Raw genomic sequence first — 17,304 nt, 5'->3', positions numbered from 1 at the left:
AGCAGATTGTACTTCTAGGAAGTAAGAATCCCAACCACCCAATTGCTTCAGAAGCGTATTGGGGTATGTAGCTCCTCATTACGTCTAGGAGAATGGGCTGTACAACTATGCGAGAAGCAGCATCATTGGCGAAGAGTATCAAGCATGAAGAAGCATCTAAATCAAGAACGAAGATATTCTCAAATCGTCGAAGATGGTGTGAGCGAGCGAAGAACAAAACGACGTGATGTGGAGGAGAACCACAAAAGCAACGAATGCCGAAGACGGGCAAGTCACTAAAGCAGGATCACGCCTCCTCGACACACAAAAGAAAAGAATACATAGAGCTTAGTTGCAATTCACCATCCTAGTAGCATCAATGTCTATTTCATAACCAAATACCATTAGTTCTTGGTGTTTTATGAAAGACAGGTATATGTTAAATAAAGTTCAAAGAGACTTATCCAAATTCAAGTTGTCGAGTGTTGATCAAATAGAAGACATTTCATTTCGACATTAGCCCAGGGAGCTACCGCTCACAAAGAGAGGCATATGACCACGTACAGTCCTCAGCTCCTGCTACGCCTGTATCTGAAATAAAAAAGAGAGAGCAACAATAAACTAGAAGACACAATAACTGTCACTAAAAAAGAATGGGCCAGCAAGGACTCTCACCCATATAAAATTTTGGGGGGACACAAATTTACTCCTATAAGTTTATTTCTTTAAAGAAATTGTTGTTTTCCCAGCTCAAATTTTGGTCACCCAAGTTGCAATTGTGAAATTTTACCGGAGCACTAAAGATTCACCCTCTAAAACCTTACGACTGCTATGTATTCAAAAGTACTTGTCTCAATCTACAAGAAGGTTTTGCAGCTTACCCATTAGTATGTGGTGATTCAGAACGACGATTGTCATTAGAAGGTGACCTGCTATAACTGCGCCTACGAGGTGACGGACTGCGCTGTCTTGGAGAACGGCCACGAGGACTATGACTTCTGTAGAAAGCAATTAACCAAATAAATCATAAAGTCTACCAGCTTCATTATACAATAAAATAATAATCAGTTGATACAAATCAGCTTTGATAATTGACTTTTGAAAGTTAACATGTCAATGGTAAAAGGGCATTTATCATTTTGATCCCAGGTAAATCTTTTACCAGTAGTCAATAGCAAAAATGGTTAACTGTAGTAACAACAAGAACACATATGAGGGATAAAATATTTTTCCTTTTAATAGTTGCTTCAATTTTTTTTAGGATAGGTGTGTATCAGCAGTGATTCTAACTGGCATAAAGCCACAATTCAGAAATCAATATTTGGAACTTATACAAACAAGATAATCCTAGATTTTTCAATACAAATCTTTTAAATATTAATGACTTTCAAAACTTTCTCGTTAATATAGGTAAATTACCAAAAGGTTTTTAATTGGAGCAGTGGACATCATAAATTATCCTGCAATAAGGCATTTCAATATCTTTGAAATTGACCTAGCTGTCCAAAAGATGATCATCCCTTCAATATATACAAAGCAACAACAAAATCTAGCAAGGGTAAAAAAAATCAAAACATGTAAAAACAGATATACCTGTAACCTCTGCAAAAAATTGTTATTTGAAAATATTGAGTTATCAAGATGATAAAAATCAATCGATACATAACAATGCACAAACCTATAAAATAAGTGTTTGATAAGCACATCTAGTGAATTTCTTCATGCTTGCATTGGATCATGAAAAGAAGATGATGTTAGTTGAATGGAAAAGGTCACGACCACTGTAGGATGTTATATAGCTAATAAAATCATGCTGAAAAGACAGGAACATTCAATTCGATGGCCTTAGATGAAATAACTTTCTTATAGTGGACATGATTTGCCTAGTGATGCTTGAACTAGGACCTATTAATCAAGTAAAATTGCAGACATATATCCTCAAGTTCATTCATTTTTTAATCAAAAATTTTGATAATATCACACTCAGATACCAGAGAGGTCTTTTCCATGCTTTCCATTCGTAGTCTGGCAATTATCACGTTGCCATTATGAAGAAACAGTTAGCATGCTTAAGTACTAAAATCATTTTATCAAAATCATCTTATAAGGGGATTTTGCTGTTTGCACTTCAAGACGTGACGTATTTAATTCAATCTTTAAATATCTTTTTCTTTTGATATTCAATTCTTTTTACCAAAGTATGCTTCTGTAGGTATAAAACATACAAGTTTTCAAGAAACTACGGTAATTAAATTCCAAGGTATTCATTTGCTGCAATTTTACAACATTGCAGTTTTTCTTTGGAGTATATTTTATCTTGCCAAACATAAACTCAAACTTTTCAAATCCCATAATTTCAAGTGCCTCATGCACTTGAATGCCATTTTTTAGTATTCTGAGGTATATAAATAGTATTTAGGAATTTATCATTCCTATATTTGTCTATAATTAGTAGCTTGGAAGTTGATGAAAACCCATGAACCCAACCAGGTGACTGCTTGACAACTTCAATTACCTTCGACCATAGCTTGGACTTCGGCGATATCTGGGACTTCTACTTCTGCTTCGGCTCCGGCGCCTTCCACTTCCTAATCCTCCGGGACCAATTCGCAAACGGCATTCACGAGCAAAATGACCAGGCTCTCCACATTCATAGCACTTCATATCTGAACCTCCATGACGGTCACGACCACGGCTGCTGCTAGAGTTATGGGACAACTCAACTCTCCATCCATGCTTGCCTAAAAGGAGATGGCAGAGCAAAGTTTATTGAAAGGCATGGAAGCTAGATATGATTCAGTTTTTTAGAAATCATATGTATATCAAGATATTGAAATCAGAAATAGAAATAGCATAACATTTATTCAATTAGATAAAGTAGCACACTTCATTGTAAATACTTATTTATTTAATTATTAAGATAAAAGAGGCAACTTCCAAAGAAATGTTGTTCATAACTTCTACTAGACAAAAGAGGAAGATAAGAGTTAGTGGTTGGTCAAGTGAGAAAAGTACAAAAAAGATTAGAGGACTGCTGCAGTTAAGGAACTACACCATAACAAATTTGATGAGTTGGAAATGCAAGGGTTGGTACTGAAAGGGACAACACCAGAGGGAAGTCAGTAAAGCTCAGGCCTTCACTCTATGGAAATCTTCAGGTTCAGACATAGCCTCAGACTGGTGGCAGCCTAACTCGGACTGATCCACATCCATCCCTCCAATCAGATTAAAAACTAGTTTGCATGTGATGCCAAATGAGAATAGTTGATCCCATTTCTTTTCCAGTAATCCTAGGTTACAAAGAAAACATTTTTCTAACGTAATTTTCAATCATGACCCAAACTTAATATACTTTGCAAACATAAGAGAGCCCAATCCCATCTTACAGACAAAATACAAAATCCTTCAACAGTTCAGCTGTTCTTAGACTATAAAGTATACATGATCCAGCAACAAACAACAATATCTGTTGTTCCTCTCTCTCTTTTTGAATTTTTAACCTCCAAATTCAAAGTTGAGAAGTCAAATGCAATATAATAGACCGAAAGTGCTAGCTAGCTTAAGTAGTAAAAACTGAATCATTTACCTTTTGTCAAAAAAAAAAAAAACAACAACAACAACAATAATAATAATAATAATAATAATAATAGATAGGCCCAGTTCTAAAGATGCCAGCTTAATTGACAAGATTCTCCAAAAAGGTTTTGGTAAGTGTGGCATGTCATATACACTGCTTCATTAGTCGATAATGAATAATACTTCATGACGTGATGTAATCCTTGCAAGAGAAGGAACATCATAAAACCTCAAAAATAATTTCAAGTAAATGGACCATACACATGATCCTTCACAGTTCACATCCAAAAGTGAGCAATTACAAAAATAAGCAAAAATTAACATAAGTGAGTCAGAGTAGTCTATGGGAATTATATGTAGTATATAATTAACAACAAAAATCAAAATGTTTTAAGTACCTACATATAGATTGTAGCAGATATCAACTGATGTGAAACAGTTGCATGTGGCAGGAAGAGAAACAATAGAATTAAAATCTAACAAACAATACATGATATCTACAATTGCTGGTACAACTTATAAGAAATGCAAGATAGAAAAACTATTAAGATGAAATGAGAACAAAATACATAAGTAACATAGATGATTACACAGGTACATAACTCATCATCTGATACCAAAGTATACAACCTGCTTCAATTTAATATTTAAAAAAATAAAATTATCTCATAAATAACTTGAAATGGAAAAGAATTAAAAACAATGGTACATACCATCCAGATCACGAATTGCATCCTGAGCATCTCTCCGATCATCAAAATCAATGAAAGCAAAGCCCGGAGGTTTTCTAGCAACCCACACACTGCACCCAAAAAAGAGTTTTTTTTTTTTGCTTAAAAGGTTATTTTACTATTCCTTGCTTTCATGTCAGATGCAGTGACAATGAAAAAAATATTTAACAATTTCTTGGAGAATGTAATTAATAACCAGCAAGCTTTTTGCAAGAAGGATACAGATGTTACACAGATGGAGCAGTAGCAAGCAACAGACAACTTCATGCAGATCATGCACCTAAACAGTTCCAAGAGATTCGCCCAAGCTTCACACTATCATATCCATTAAAACATCTTAATTCAATGATATAAAGATGAAGGCTCCCCTCCCATTGAAAAAATGACTTTCCTTTTTGTGGGAACAAGTGCCTTAGCAGTAACCTTACAGTAATAGCTGACTTGACTTCAAATTCCCTGACCAAAGAAGATCAGCCGCTCAGAAAATTTCTAACTTTGCTTTTTCATTCTGCACTCTTATAGCTATTATATAATTTACATACAACAGAAAGTCCAGTTCTCCACATGCATGCCTAAGGTTTCAATGACCTTTTTTCTTCAACAACATCTAGAAACACTGACTACTCACATAACTTTCTTTCTCTTCTGGTAATTGTCTAACAACAGTAAATTCTGAAACTAAAACAAAAGCCAAAAAGGTTGTGAATTCTGAAGTCCTTTTCTTTTAATTGGACGAATTGCAATTGAGCATGGCATGAAGTTTTCGCCCTCACCTAATACTCTAAAACCAACCAAACGTGGAGTGCAATTGTTAAGTTTCTGCATTTAGAAACACTACAGAAAAATGATGTACACAACCAAAGAGCTCCGCAGCACATTTTACATCAAAACATAGGTTCCTTGTTATGTCTTAATATGGACTGCTCGAGGAAAATAGCCTAAACAAAGAAAAAGAAACCCAACAATCAGATAATAACATCATAATATCAAGAAAGAATGTTAGAAATTTTACCTTCGCAGAACCCCAAATACTCGAAACTCATCTTCAAGTTCCCGGGCAGTAGTTCGGGGGTCCAAATTGCCAACATAGAGACGAGCCATCACGGATCCCCAATCTGCAATTATCTATAGTCATTCATTGATCGCTTCAGCAACAAGGTTGGGAATTTTCATGTGCCAAAAATCACAAGCCATTTCCACTTCGACTATCTTCAAATCTTACGAAAAAAGTGACAGGATCATTAAACCCAAGACAAATTTACTCCCGAAACAACTGAGTACTCAGAATCCAAGATTCAAAGAAATCATTTCCCTCTTTAAACCCGAATTCGTAAGCAACTTCTTAAAAACACAAATAGGAACTTAAATGGCCCGACAAATCTCGCAAGACGAACGTTTTCTCAAGGGAAAGGTGGACGCCAGAAAGGATTAGTGAGAAATCGCACCTTTCTCAGTCCGAAGTCGAATAAAGATTAGGGTTTCGAAGCGATGGAAGAAGAAGACGAATAGATCCGAACACAAGTGAGGCCAGTCAATGGCAAGAAGGACGGATCGGTCCTTACCGTCAACCTGGATCGAGGAACCTGGAGGATCGGCTTCGGGCTTCGGGCTTCGGACTACGGGCTTCGAGGGTTTTGCAGAATGCACTGCCTGCAACCCTCGACTCGATTAAAAAAAGGTGCGTTCCATGAGATGGGTATACATACTGGAGGGACCCGGTGCTCGATCTAGAGCGTCCATCTAGTATGGCCCACCAATCGTGGGTTCTTTTGATGGCAAGTATGTTGCCGGTGCTCGATCTGGACCGTCGAAATGAACAACATGATGTACCGATGGTTGATCTCGACGAGGTAATGGTGTGGGTGAAGGATTTGCATAATCTTGGAACCTGAGTTGTCACTTCTTCTGTGGTGCCATGTGTCGCGCGTGGGGTTAAATATGGATGATCTGGAACGTGAGTTGTCACTTTTCCGCCCCTTTGTTACGTACATTCGATAATAACCAAGGTATCCAAAACAAAAAGGAATACTTCTTCTTGTTTTATGGATGCATCATGCAAATAATTATATTAGGATTTCGAATGTTTTTTTTTTAATCTTGAATGAATACATTATATATAAAAGAGATGTGATATTTATCCTAGACAAATGCATGCATTATACATAAATATAATATTTTTATCATATATGATATTTTAAGGAATTACGGTATTCCTATATAATTTTATCATTTCGAAATTTATGAGATCCAAAAAATATTTTTGAGGGTAAAAGAAATTGGCAGACTTAAGAGCTCTTGATTTCCATACTCCTCAACTAATATGGGATTAAATGGTCTAATTAGTGCTCCCTCTCGTAGGAGAGCCAATGGCTCATTCTTGAGGTGCATGGCTCAGACGCGGATTTGCTTGATTGAGTTATAAACCTTGGGCTCTCCTTCTAGTACTTAAAATATTATGATTTTTTATGCCGTGGCTCAGGAAGGGGCACAATTTGATTAAGTCCCGATAATATAAGCTCATTTGCATGATTACTTTAAAGAAAAGCTTCATATAAAAGGGATGAAGAATCGAGATCATTGTCTTTAAGGTGTTTTCTGACAGATCTACGACGGGCTTATGGTCCTGAGTCCCAACACAATAGGTCAACGTCGGAGAGGAGAGTTCTGGCTTGATCTTTCTGAAGCTTAAGTCAAATTTTGTGAATAGTAAATCTTGCCCTCTAACATCTATCTTAGGTGATTTTTATACCTTTGATAGGGAGTCAGCTCTCTCGCTTATCGACGTCTATTGATATTTCAAGCTTATGTGTTCTGAAACCATCCTCTAGGCCTCATGTCTTACGAGGTTGCATTCTCACCGGCAAGTGTCACTTTGTTCGATTTCGAACGACGTGGACTTGACCGATCGTGGCTGCCATCTAAATGATTCCAGAATATCCTCTATCAAGCATCAAAGACACATTGATCACATTCAATGTATTAGATATTTTTTTATTTTAATGAGCACATCATAAGTAAAAAAGATATATTAATAGTATAAGATGTTTTAAATATTTATTTAACTTAGACACACTTCGAATGTCTTTTGTCATAGGTGGACTGTCACTTGTAAACATGACATATTTGTTGCATTGATCATAAAATCATGCACAAAAGAAGACACACTTTGAATGTCACTTGTAAACAGGACATATTTGTTGCATTGATCATTTAAATTATCTTTTTACATGAATGTCTTTTTGTCATGAATAGATGTATCACACAAAAAGACACATTGGTCATGTGAGGTGGAGACCTTACAAATAATCGTGTTGTTTAATAAAAGTGATTAAATGATAAAATGGTAATTAGGATTACAAATATAAAGAAAATGACTTGGGTTCAAGTAACAAAGAAAAAGTCCACAAATAATCCTTTTAACTTTGGAACTTTGAATGATCAGAATAAAATAGGCTTGAATCTGTTGGATAAAGCCAAAGAAGTGAGGCTTTCATTTGCGAGAATCTCTCGGTTTAGTTTTGCAACCATGTTAGTCCCATCTTCTCTGTCATCTTCTTGAATGCTGAAGGTTCAGCTAAAGAGTCACACCAGTGGCCAAGCTGTGCAGCTTCTGTGCGCCCGCAGATATGGAGGTCACACTAACATTTCTCACAGCAATCTTGGTTTGAGGAGGAGTTGCATTGATGCATCTCTACCCTATGATCTTTAGTTGTGGTTGGACAAGACTCCAAATGGTAGGTGATACTGAAAGGAGACAAACGACTGAGCAAATGCATTTAGCTCCCGAGGAAGAAATAAGAGGGGGAGGAGTGTGTCTGCAAGCTCCTGCTAGGCTACAGCACGGCACTATGCAAGAACCGATTAGAATGTTGTCCCATAGAATTAACAGAGATGGTGATGTGATGTCTAAAATTTTCCTAAATGGTGACCAAACAGAGCATCCGAATCAATGGGAAGAAACAGAAACAAGAAACAAGGAGTGAAAGAAACCAAAACAACATTCCACAGAGCAAAAGGGAGGTAAGGAGAGAATGAGAGAGTTGTAGGAGTGGTAGAAGACAAGCATACCAAGCCAACCAGCCTGCTGTCCCAACTCCCGTCTTTCTCTTCTCTCACCACACACCTGAAACACTGTTGCATTCAAATGGCTGGGCAATGTAGAGCAGGAGATGAACAAGCTTCCAAAGAAACAACAATAGTAGATAGTATCTACAATGTAGCACAGGAGGCAAAGATTAGGGAAGGAAAAGAAGTGATTGAGCCGACGACGCCAATATCGCGCACTGCACACGCACAAAAACCCTTAAGGTAAGAAAACCTTCACCAGCTTCTCTGTATCTTCATCTGCGTCTGCATCTGCAGTGTCCTGACCTTCCATCAACTCCCAAACACATCTTAGTTTTTGGTTGCTGTAGCAACTGCAGCTTCCTTCTTTTCCACTGCAGCTCCTTCTTTCTTTCTTGCTTCTTCTCCTCCTGTGGAAGCAGGAGGCAACATCTCTTCCTGCATAGCACTCTGCATCCCCCTCTATCTTCATCACTCTTCTCTTTCTCCCTGTGCCGGAAAGTAAGATATTAAGGAACACTAACTGCATTTATTTTCCTTCTCCTCTCTCTCTCTCTCTCTCTCTATTTTCCACAACCCTTCATTGAATCTACTCCGTTCACCTCTCACCAACTCTCCAAGTAGGCAATAAATACACTCCCTGTACAGAATACCTACTACAGGGTTTTGAATGACCTTAATGGCCTTACCAAATTTGTAGGTGACAGGGACAGATGAGAAAGGCGAAGAGGCATCTGTCGACCACATACAGAAGGGCAGTCTGGGAACGCAAGAACCACGGCAACGTTCTGCCCCCCGGGTTTTACGTACCCAAGACACTCCTGTGGGAAGCTGCGGCAGGCCAAACCCACCGAGAAGGGAGAAGACACATAAATTACCTCTTAGGATACCTCTTTCTGTCTCTAGTCTTGTATTTAATCCGACCAGCAAGCTGGGAGCAGCAAGCGGAGGAGAACATTTAGGGAGCAAGATGATACAGCCATCGTGAGGCCAAAACATTCCAACATTATCCGAGACTGAAAGGTCATTTGTTGCTATATCAGTGCTCATTTCTCTTGTATGAATTGGACAACGACATGGGCTGAAGCGGCAGCAGTCTGCTGGCTCTCCCATGTGCCAGAAACCAACAAGAGCATGAGTATATTTCTTGGACCACCGATGTGTTTCCTATGATCACCTCGCCGGAGTTATTTCCGTGGGTTAACAGCTGTGTTAAGGTATAATCTTATCACTCGGATCATGCGTTAGCATTCGTTTTTGTTGGTCAAACCACACAGAGAGAATCCTCTATGACCTACTCCACTTTGGTGGATTTGTAAAGGTTATGATGATGAGGGTATTGTCTCAATCATGCAGGCTTGCAGTCGTCTCAACAACAACGCAAAGTAATTGTGATCATGACAAGTAGACACAACCAGCTGCACTGTTTCCCAGGAGGAGAGAAAAGAGAAAAAGGAGGGAGAGAGAGAGAGAGATGAGAGGTTGGAGAACATGGCACGCACACCACAAGGACCACATCAGGATCAGCCATGGGAATGTCAGCAGGAGAAAAGAAAAGCTCAGCTCACCATTGTGCAAGTGAACATCTTGGATCGTCTTCACGCACTGAGAAGAGGACTCCTTTGGTGACAGAACAAGAAGAAACTGTTGTTGGTGGTGAAACGAGGAGGCGGTGTGCGCAAGTGAACATCTTTCTGAGAAGAAATGGATCGTCGTCGCGCACTGAGAAGCGGACTCCTTTGGTGAAAGAACAGAAGGAACTGTTGCTGATGCCGAAACGAGGAGGTGGTACGCAGGAAGCTGTGCATCGAGACGAGCTATTAACACGCATCCATGCCGTTGTCATCTTGCTCGTGTAGAGAGAGAGAGAGAGGGTTTTGTCTGTCTGACTCAAAAGTGGACTAGTCGCTCGAGAATCGAGGAAGAGTCCTTTATGTGGTGGAGTTATCGTCGCTGGCTGGAGACAGGCACGACGGCACTTGCTGTTCTGTCAATGCCTTAATCCATGAACAGATGCATCACTGTAGATAAGTACAAGTTTATGATTCATACACTTCACTACCAGACGCAAGAACATTCTTCTTGTTTCTTCTAAACAGGTGAAGTACCATTCAACGATGTGCAAGCAGATGAAATCTCAACCAGTGAACTGAAGATTGTTAGATAAATTGATACCGAAGAAGAATATCGTAATAGTTCAAACAAGCAGTCTGTGGAAGAATGCTGGGGTTCTTCCGACTACTTTGAGATCAGAAGAGCAAGCAGCTGCCACAGTGATAGCCTGCAAGAAGATGTGCAGGTCCGTCACGGTTTCCACATGAGACTCTTACTTCCTTTCCATGCATGCCATCTATAGGTAGTATTCTCTTCTTGAAGGCAGGTCACCTACTGAAGCGATTCCCTTCGTGTCTCCACCGTCTTCATCTTTCAGCTCAAAGTAGGACTGTAATAGAAATTCCACAGCCAAATGAGAGGCAGCAGAGCCACCTTCTGAAGCACAACTTTAACTAAGTCTCAATCGATAATTCAATCACATAAATATATAATTTAATTTTTTTTAAAAAAATATTTTTAATTATATTGTAAAATATTCGTCTTCGTTAAATTTATCACAAAAATATATAATATAATTTTAAATCAAAAACTTCTACTTTTCATCCTATAATCAATTAAAATATATAAAATTTTCTATTTAATCTCGGTCTTCACGGAACGAATATATGAATCTCTGGTGCAGTAACATTAAAAATCCTATACATATATATATCAATAAAAACTCATATTAATCTTAATATCATCGAGATCCACAATATCATTATTCAAATCATAATTAAAATAAAATAAAATAAAATAATTATTACTTAGATGTGGGCCAAGGGAATCTCATGCACTTGGAGATGAGCTTTTCATTCCTACTACCTACAGTACCTGAAAGTCGTCGTCTTTTCTAAGATTTTTTTATCTTGGACTTATTTATTGGGAACCACAATAAATAAGATACTTGACAAGGTTATCTTCTTGTTCTTTGTACTGTTTATATGCCACAAATTTCATTAAAGATCATTTATTGATTCCCGAGTTCATCACATGAGACGCCATGCAAACTCATGGAAGGATGGGGTGAGAAAAATAATATATAGTTTATTAAAATACTGGCGCATGTAGCACGAGGATAAGACTAAAATATATATAAATTTCGAATTCTCATATTACATTTAGAATTTAAACACTATGAAGCTCCTACTCATCTTTGTCTATTGGCAAAATATGAAATTATTATTATTATTATTTATCGTGTGAAAATATCATAATTACAATTGAGGTTGTTTTATAAAAAATCTATAAATAGATTATTTTTTTATTTTTTGAAAAAAATTAAATTCATAACATATATTTTATTATAGTAAGAATTTTAAGAATAATTTATAATTTAAATTTTAAACTATATATATATATATATATATATATATATATATATATATGTCGGACAGTAGCTGATGACGCCTCCTATAAAGGGAGAAACTCCTCGGCCGGTTGCCAAACCCCGGAGAACAGAGCAATGGCGAGGGTGGAAAGGCGAAGGGTACCTTCTCTGCCTTCTCTCCTCGGCCCTTTCTTCTTTCTTCTGGTATTGGCCTCCTCTTTGGAGGCTAGCGTGTTCGAGCAGCAAGCGAGGGAACGGGTGCTTCGCTTGCCCGGGCAATCCTTCAACGTTAGCTTCGCCCACTACTCCGGCTACGTGACCGTCAACGAAGAGGCCGGCAGGGCTTTCTTCTACTGGTTCTTTGAGGCCACCGAGGAACCCGCATCCAAGCCCCTCGTACTTTGGCTCAATGGAGGTGAGGCCTTGAGAATCTTTCTTGTTCGAGTTCTGTTTCGATGGGTCTCGGTCAAAGATCCAATTTTTTTTTGAGATCGTCATGAAAGTTCACATTTTTCTTATGAAGCTGACACTGTTCTGTGTTCGTTGTTGTATACACAAGATTGAATATTTGCAAATATTTAAATCTTTTCATGGATCAGTTTTAGTCTTGGTTGGTTGGCTTGGATTTAAAGTTTCATCAAAATTGGAATTTTCTGTTGTCTGAATTGGTTCTTGCTGTGTTCTCAATGCTATTGAGATAATCTTGGACTCGCATGAACCCTCTATTTCATTCCCGGTGGCATTGAGGAGAAAGTGAGAAGAGTTATGACGGCATAGACATTAATGTTCATGTTTTGTTCATCGGAGAATGGGCTTTAAGATAATCTTCATGTTTTTTTCTAATATTTCCTAATAAGATGAAAGACCAGAGTTTATCCGGATCATTTTTCATATATATTCCCTGATTGAAGAAAAAGTTACACTTGATGGATGAAGCTGATAAATTCGGATCTGTTGAGCAGAATTTGCTAGTTATGGAAGTGCAAAGACTGTGGTTGACTTTGGATCCTCAAAAAACTTTGTTGTAGGACCCGGTTGCTCTTCTATTGGATTAGGGTTGGCTGAGGAAGTGGGGCCTTTTCACGTCAATGCAGATGGGAAAAGTCTCTATCCGAATCCGTATTCTTGGAATCAAGGTAAGCAAAAAAAAAAAAAAAATTTTTTTTTTTTTTGCTTTCTATTATGTTCTTGTTAGTGTGTAGTCATGTGGAAGATGGGCTTTACTATATTTGTTACCCAGATGGATAAAGATATGCAGATTCTGCAATTCATTCATTTGATATCTTGATATATATCTCTCCACCTATGCATTCAAATTCCACATACATTCATGTTTCTAATCTATTTCAGGCAATCTAATGAAGTAACTGTCATTTTGTCTCATCATACAGAAGTCCTTTATGATGATCCTTATATACAGTAAAGTGAGAGTCTGTTTTTAATCTGTACTACATACTGGTTCGATCCAGATTGAACAATTAATTTCACTTCGTGTTCGAAATTATCTACTAAATTGCACCATGTGTTGGTAGGTTCAGGAATATTGAGCATGATATCTCAGTGAGTTATTTGATATCTCTAAATATTTTGCAGTGGCAAATATACTGTTTCTGGATTCTCCTGTTGGTGCCGGCTTTGCCTATTCAAACAATTCTCAAGATGTATTGACCAACGGAGACAAAAGAACTGGTGCCACTGTCTTTTTTCTTTTCTTCTTTTTTTTTTCCTTATTTTGCTTTTGCTTTGATATCATCTGGGAATCTTAGAATGGTTCTCTTGCCTTTTACTTGCAGCAAAAGATAATTTGACATTTTTGAAGAGGTGGTTCAAACGTTTTCCCCAATACAAGGGACGAGATTTTTATATAACTGGAGAAAGTTATGCAGGTTCAAAGAACTACAAAAACTTCTTTATTTGCCAATTTCATCAAATATGCTAAATTTATTTTATACTTAATATAGCTCTTGTTCTTTTTACAGGGCATTATGTGCCGCAATTGGCTCAAGCTATTGTTAAGTCCCAAAAATTAACAGGAGCGAAATCAATTAACCTCAAGGGATATATGGTATGATCATTGGATATATGATGTAATGTCTGTGTTTCTCTATGAACATGTGGTGACTAGAGGGCCTAATTCATTTATTTATTTATAAATTAGGGAATAGCATTGACTTGTGAGAGAATGTGCAGGTGGGAAATGCTCTGACTGATGATTTTAATGACTATCATGGAGTTTTCCAATACATGTGGACGACTGGCTTAATTTCAGATCAAACATACAAGCTGCTAAACATTTTCTGTGACTCCCAGTCATTTGAACATCCATCGTCTGAATGCCAAAAGATTCTTGACATTGCTAGCAACGAACTTGGGAATATTGACCCATACAGTATCTTTACTCCTTCCTGTACTGGAAGCTTCACGCTCTCAAAAAATAAATTACTGAAAAGATTGCATGTAAGTGTTTGAATTTTATAATCAAGTGGAAGAAAGACCCTTTTTTTATGATTATTTTACTGGAAGCTTCATGTACCTTTTCTCTATGATTATTTTATGTTTTATAGGACTATTAGAATGTGGAAGAAAGACATTAAAATGATGGATGAATTGTAGAAGCCCTTAGGATTGTGTTTGCATTTGCTATAGAACTTTATGATTGACTACCAGTTGCTCTATTTTGACAGTCTGCTGGAAGAATAGGCAAAAAGTATGATCCGTGCACTGAAAAACATTCTATGGTTTATTTTAATTTGCCTGAGGTCCAAAAAGTACTCCATGTTAATCCAGCATTTGCTCCTTCTAAGTGGGTAACTTGCAGGTAAATTTTTGCATGAAAACAATATTTCCACAATTCCATACTCATACACTCAATGTAGTTGTGTATTGTTTTAAATTTTGCCTCTTCTGTCATGCAGTGATTTTGTGGATAAGAACTACAAGGATTCTTCAAGGTCAGTGCTGCCTATTTACCGTGAGCTTATAAGCCATGGGCTTCGCATCTGGATGTTCAGGTGATTCTTATATTCAGATGTGACTGTAGGCATTTTGAATATTGTTTGTTTTAGTAAAATACTTCTGCCTGTCTAGATGCTTCATAATCAGTTAGGCCTTACGAGCTTGCATATTAGAATTCATTCTACGCACATACTTTTTCTAGTTAAGTACATGCATTAGAGACCTCATTATACATTTAAGATTCTAATTGAAGCAACTGTATTTTCAAGTTCTTTGACCCCAATTTTGCAGATTTTCCTTTTTTTGCCTTTCTTGTAGCCTGCCGAACATGTTGTGTGGTATACGCTAAGATCTGTACCAAAAGTATATTCATTCTCAGGCTGCTTGGATTCTTCATTGGATAAGCCTTTTTCCACAGTACTTTGCATGAGGTTTTTTATTATCAGGTTCACCTATAATTAACACTGGTTGCAGGATCAATTGTAGTGACAATCCTAATAATTCTTAAAGCAGATAGTAAATCATGTCTTTGTGACATTGACATTGCTTTTGTTTCTTCAGTGGAGACACAGACGCCGTTATTCCAGTTGCATCAACACGGTATAATATTGACGCACTTAAGCTTCCTACGGTGACCCCATGGCATGCTTGGTATGATGATGGTCAGGTATGTAATATTCATACAACATTCTAGTGGCTAGTAACTCATGCCTGTTTACCAAAGATACTATGGAATGATAGAGAAAGGTCATGGAAACACTCAAATAATACATTTGATAATGGTGGAATCTTATTTTGTTATTGAACTTGGATGTACAATGGACTATTGAGTTGATAAGATTGGATTAGCAGCATTCTATGATCACTTGATCAATATCAACTTTGTGCCTGACCAAAAGTAGGGACAATTTTTTGGGTGGTCTAAGTTTAGTTTCCAATGCACATACCCAGTTCAGTATGTAGTTACCTGTACTATTTGATCCAAGATCTAAGCTCCTTGTCTACCCTTCTGGTCGAAGCCTCATCACCCATTTACACTTTGTCCCCTCAATTAGTGAAAGAATATAGATGGTCCTCATTGATTGATTGTTCCAGATCAGCTATTTAATCATTATATGTTGGTACACCGGCATCGATCAGATTCGGACCCGTAAAGTCCCTGCCATGGACCGATCCAGGTCCAGTCCTGAAATTACATCCATTGATTTAAGACTGATGTTAGAAATGGGAAGGGTCTAAAACTTCTAGTTTGCTATTTCCATGGAGCTCACATGGTCCTGAGCCTCAGATGAGAATTACTCACATAATTTTCTATTAGAAAAGAATTCCCCCTTCTATCTATTCTGTTTAGGTATCTATTACGCTCAAAATCTAGTAAAAATTTAACCAAGACATTATCATCGAAGATCTATCATAAGATCCTGCCTTAAGTGTTTGTTGTTCTGTTGGTTCTGCATGTAGATCAACAGAGCTAACCTCGCCTTAATCCACAAAGGAGGGTTGGTGCAATAATATTCTTTCTTGACATTTTTATGGTGTCTTAACAACAACATGTAGAATCCAAAGGGCACACTGTTCAAGGTCTAATTTGCCACAATAGAGTGCATATAGTTACCTACAGCCCCTCTCAAGCATCTCATTTTTATCTCCGAGGACCAGAATTTCGAAGATAAACATTCATGTGCAGGCAATGATTCACCTAGCTGGTTTTTTATATGCTATTACAAGTCGAATCGACAAGCACAGTCTGCTTTTATATCGAAGAATAAAACGAGGATTTGACATCTAATTACGCATGTAGTTTGGGCATTTCCAAATAGGAAGCCACCTTGTTCTCATCTGACAGCAAAGATTATAGTCCATGACTCCATACTAAAATTTACATGCTGCTTTCTTGGGGGTGATTTTTAACTCCCATCTCTGTCTGCACCCTCTTCAATTGCATTGTCAGCGAACAATTTCTCCTGTGCCAAGCAGGTCGGAGGATGGACTCAAGTATACAAAGGTCTCACATTTGTGACTGTGAGGGGAGCTGGCCATGAGATTTCCCTGCTTCGACCAAAATCAGCATTAGTTCTTATCAAGGCATTCCTGTCTGGGAATCCAATGCCTACTACCCTCCCCGAGCTTGATGATTCCTGAGCTCACCATACAACTTGGCTGCCATAATGGAAGATGCTCCGGTTTCAGCTAAACCAGCAGGAGAGCGACAAGGAAAGAAAAATTAATTTACCTATGAATCTCGTGTTATTTGGTAACATACCGAATTATTCTGCCAGTTATTCGGAAGATTATGCGAGCAAAATAAAGGTTTTTATCATTCTTGATCTTGCAGTGTTTGATGTGGATGTGTTTCACTTGCCATGATGTGTGTCAATGATCAGCCAACAATGTTCTTTGTTCTGAATTCATCAGAGTGTTTATTGCTTGTGTGTTCATCAGAAAACTGGTCAGTTCAACTGGTCTAGTTTTGTTGAAATCATACCAAAATAGCCATGCTTTAGATGGAACATTCAATTGTCCATTCATCAGCATTATCCTTAACATTCATCAATAGCACAGTTTCCTTTCTCT

General features: G+C 37.7%; 2 protein-coding genes across 8 annotated transcripts; one reads left to right on the top strand and one right to left on the bottom strand.

Moving 5' to 3' along the window:
* Nucleotides 1–272: 272 nt before the first annotated feature.
* Nucleotides 273–5,969, bottom strand: LOC103980992 (serine/arginine-rich splicing factor RSZ21A). Of its 7 annotated transcripts, none has more exons than XM_065162421.1 (7): nucleotides 5,849–5,969; nucleotides 5,299–5,401; nucleotides 4,710–4,742; nucleotides 4,269–4,357; nucleotides 2,495–2,720; nucleotides 861–977; nucleotides 273–570 (listed from the first exon to the last, which is right to left on the bottom strand). In XM_065162421.1, exons 2-7 carry the CDS (start codon nucleotides 5,385–5,387, stop codon nucleotides 549–551), a joined length of 576 nt encoding a protein of 191 aa, XP_065018493.1. In that variant the 5' UTR covers nucleotides 5,388–5,401; nucleotides 5,849–5,969; the 3' UTR covers nucleotides 273–548. The 7 variants fall into 7 exon arrangements, with proteins under 7 accessions (XP_065018493.1, XP_065018501.1, XP_065018509.1 ...); XM_065162429.1 differs by having other exon boundaries at nucleotides 5,299–5,411; nucleotides 5,849–5,960; XM_065162437.1 differs by having other exon boundaries at nucleotides 5,299–5,411; nucleotides 5,732–5,853.
* A 5,918-nt stretch (nucleotides 5,970–11,887) lies between these two features.
* LOC103980991 (serine carboxypeptidase II-2) lies at nucleotides 11,888–17,057 on the top strand. Its single transcript, XM_009397552.2, has 10 exons — nucleotides 11,888–12,190; nucleotides 12,804–12,911; nucleotides 13,369–13,464; nucleotides 13,569–13,661; nucleotides 13,755–13,840; nucleotides 13,966–14,232; nucleotides 14,460–14,593; nucleotides 14,691–14,786; nucleotides 15,292–15,397; nucleotides 16,708–17,057. The coding sequence occupies exons 1-10, from the start codon at nucleotides 11,911–11,913 to the stop codon at nucleotides 16,870–16,872; spliced, it is 1,431 nt and encodes a 476-aa protein (XP_009395827.2). The 5' UTR covers nucleotides 11,888–11,910; the 3' UTR covers nucleotides 16,873–17,057.
* The last annotated feature ends 247 nt before the right edge of the window (nucleotides 17,058–17,304 follow it).

This window comes from Musa acuminata, chromosome BXJ1-4, assembly GCF_036884655.1.
Source record: "Musa acuminata AAA Group cultivar baxijiao chromosome BXJ1-4, Cavendish_Baxijiao_AAA, whole genome shotgun sequence".
Lineage (NCBI taxonomy): Eukaryota > Viridiplantae > Streptophyta > Magnoliopsida > Zingiberales > Musaceae > Musa > Musa acuminata.
The sequence above is the reverse complement of the archived record's forward strand: the minus strand, read 5'-3'. Positions and strand labels throughout refer to the sequence as shown.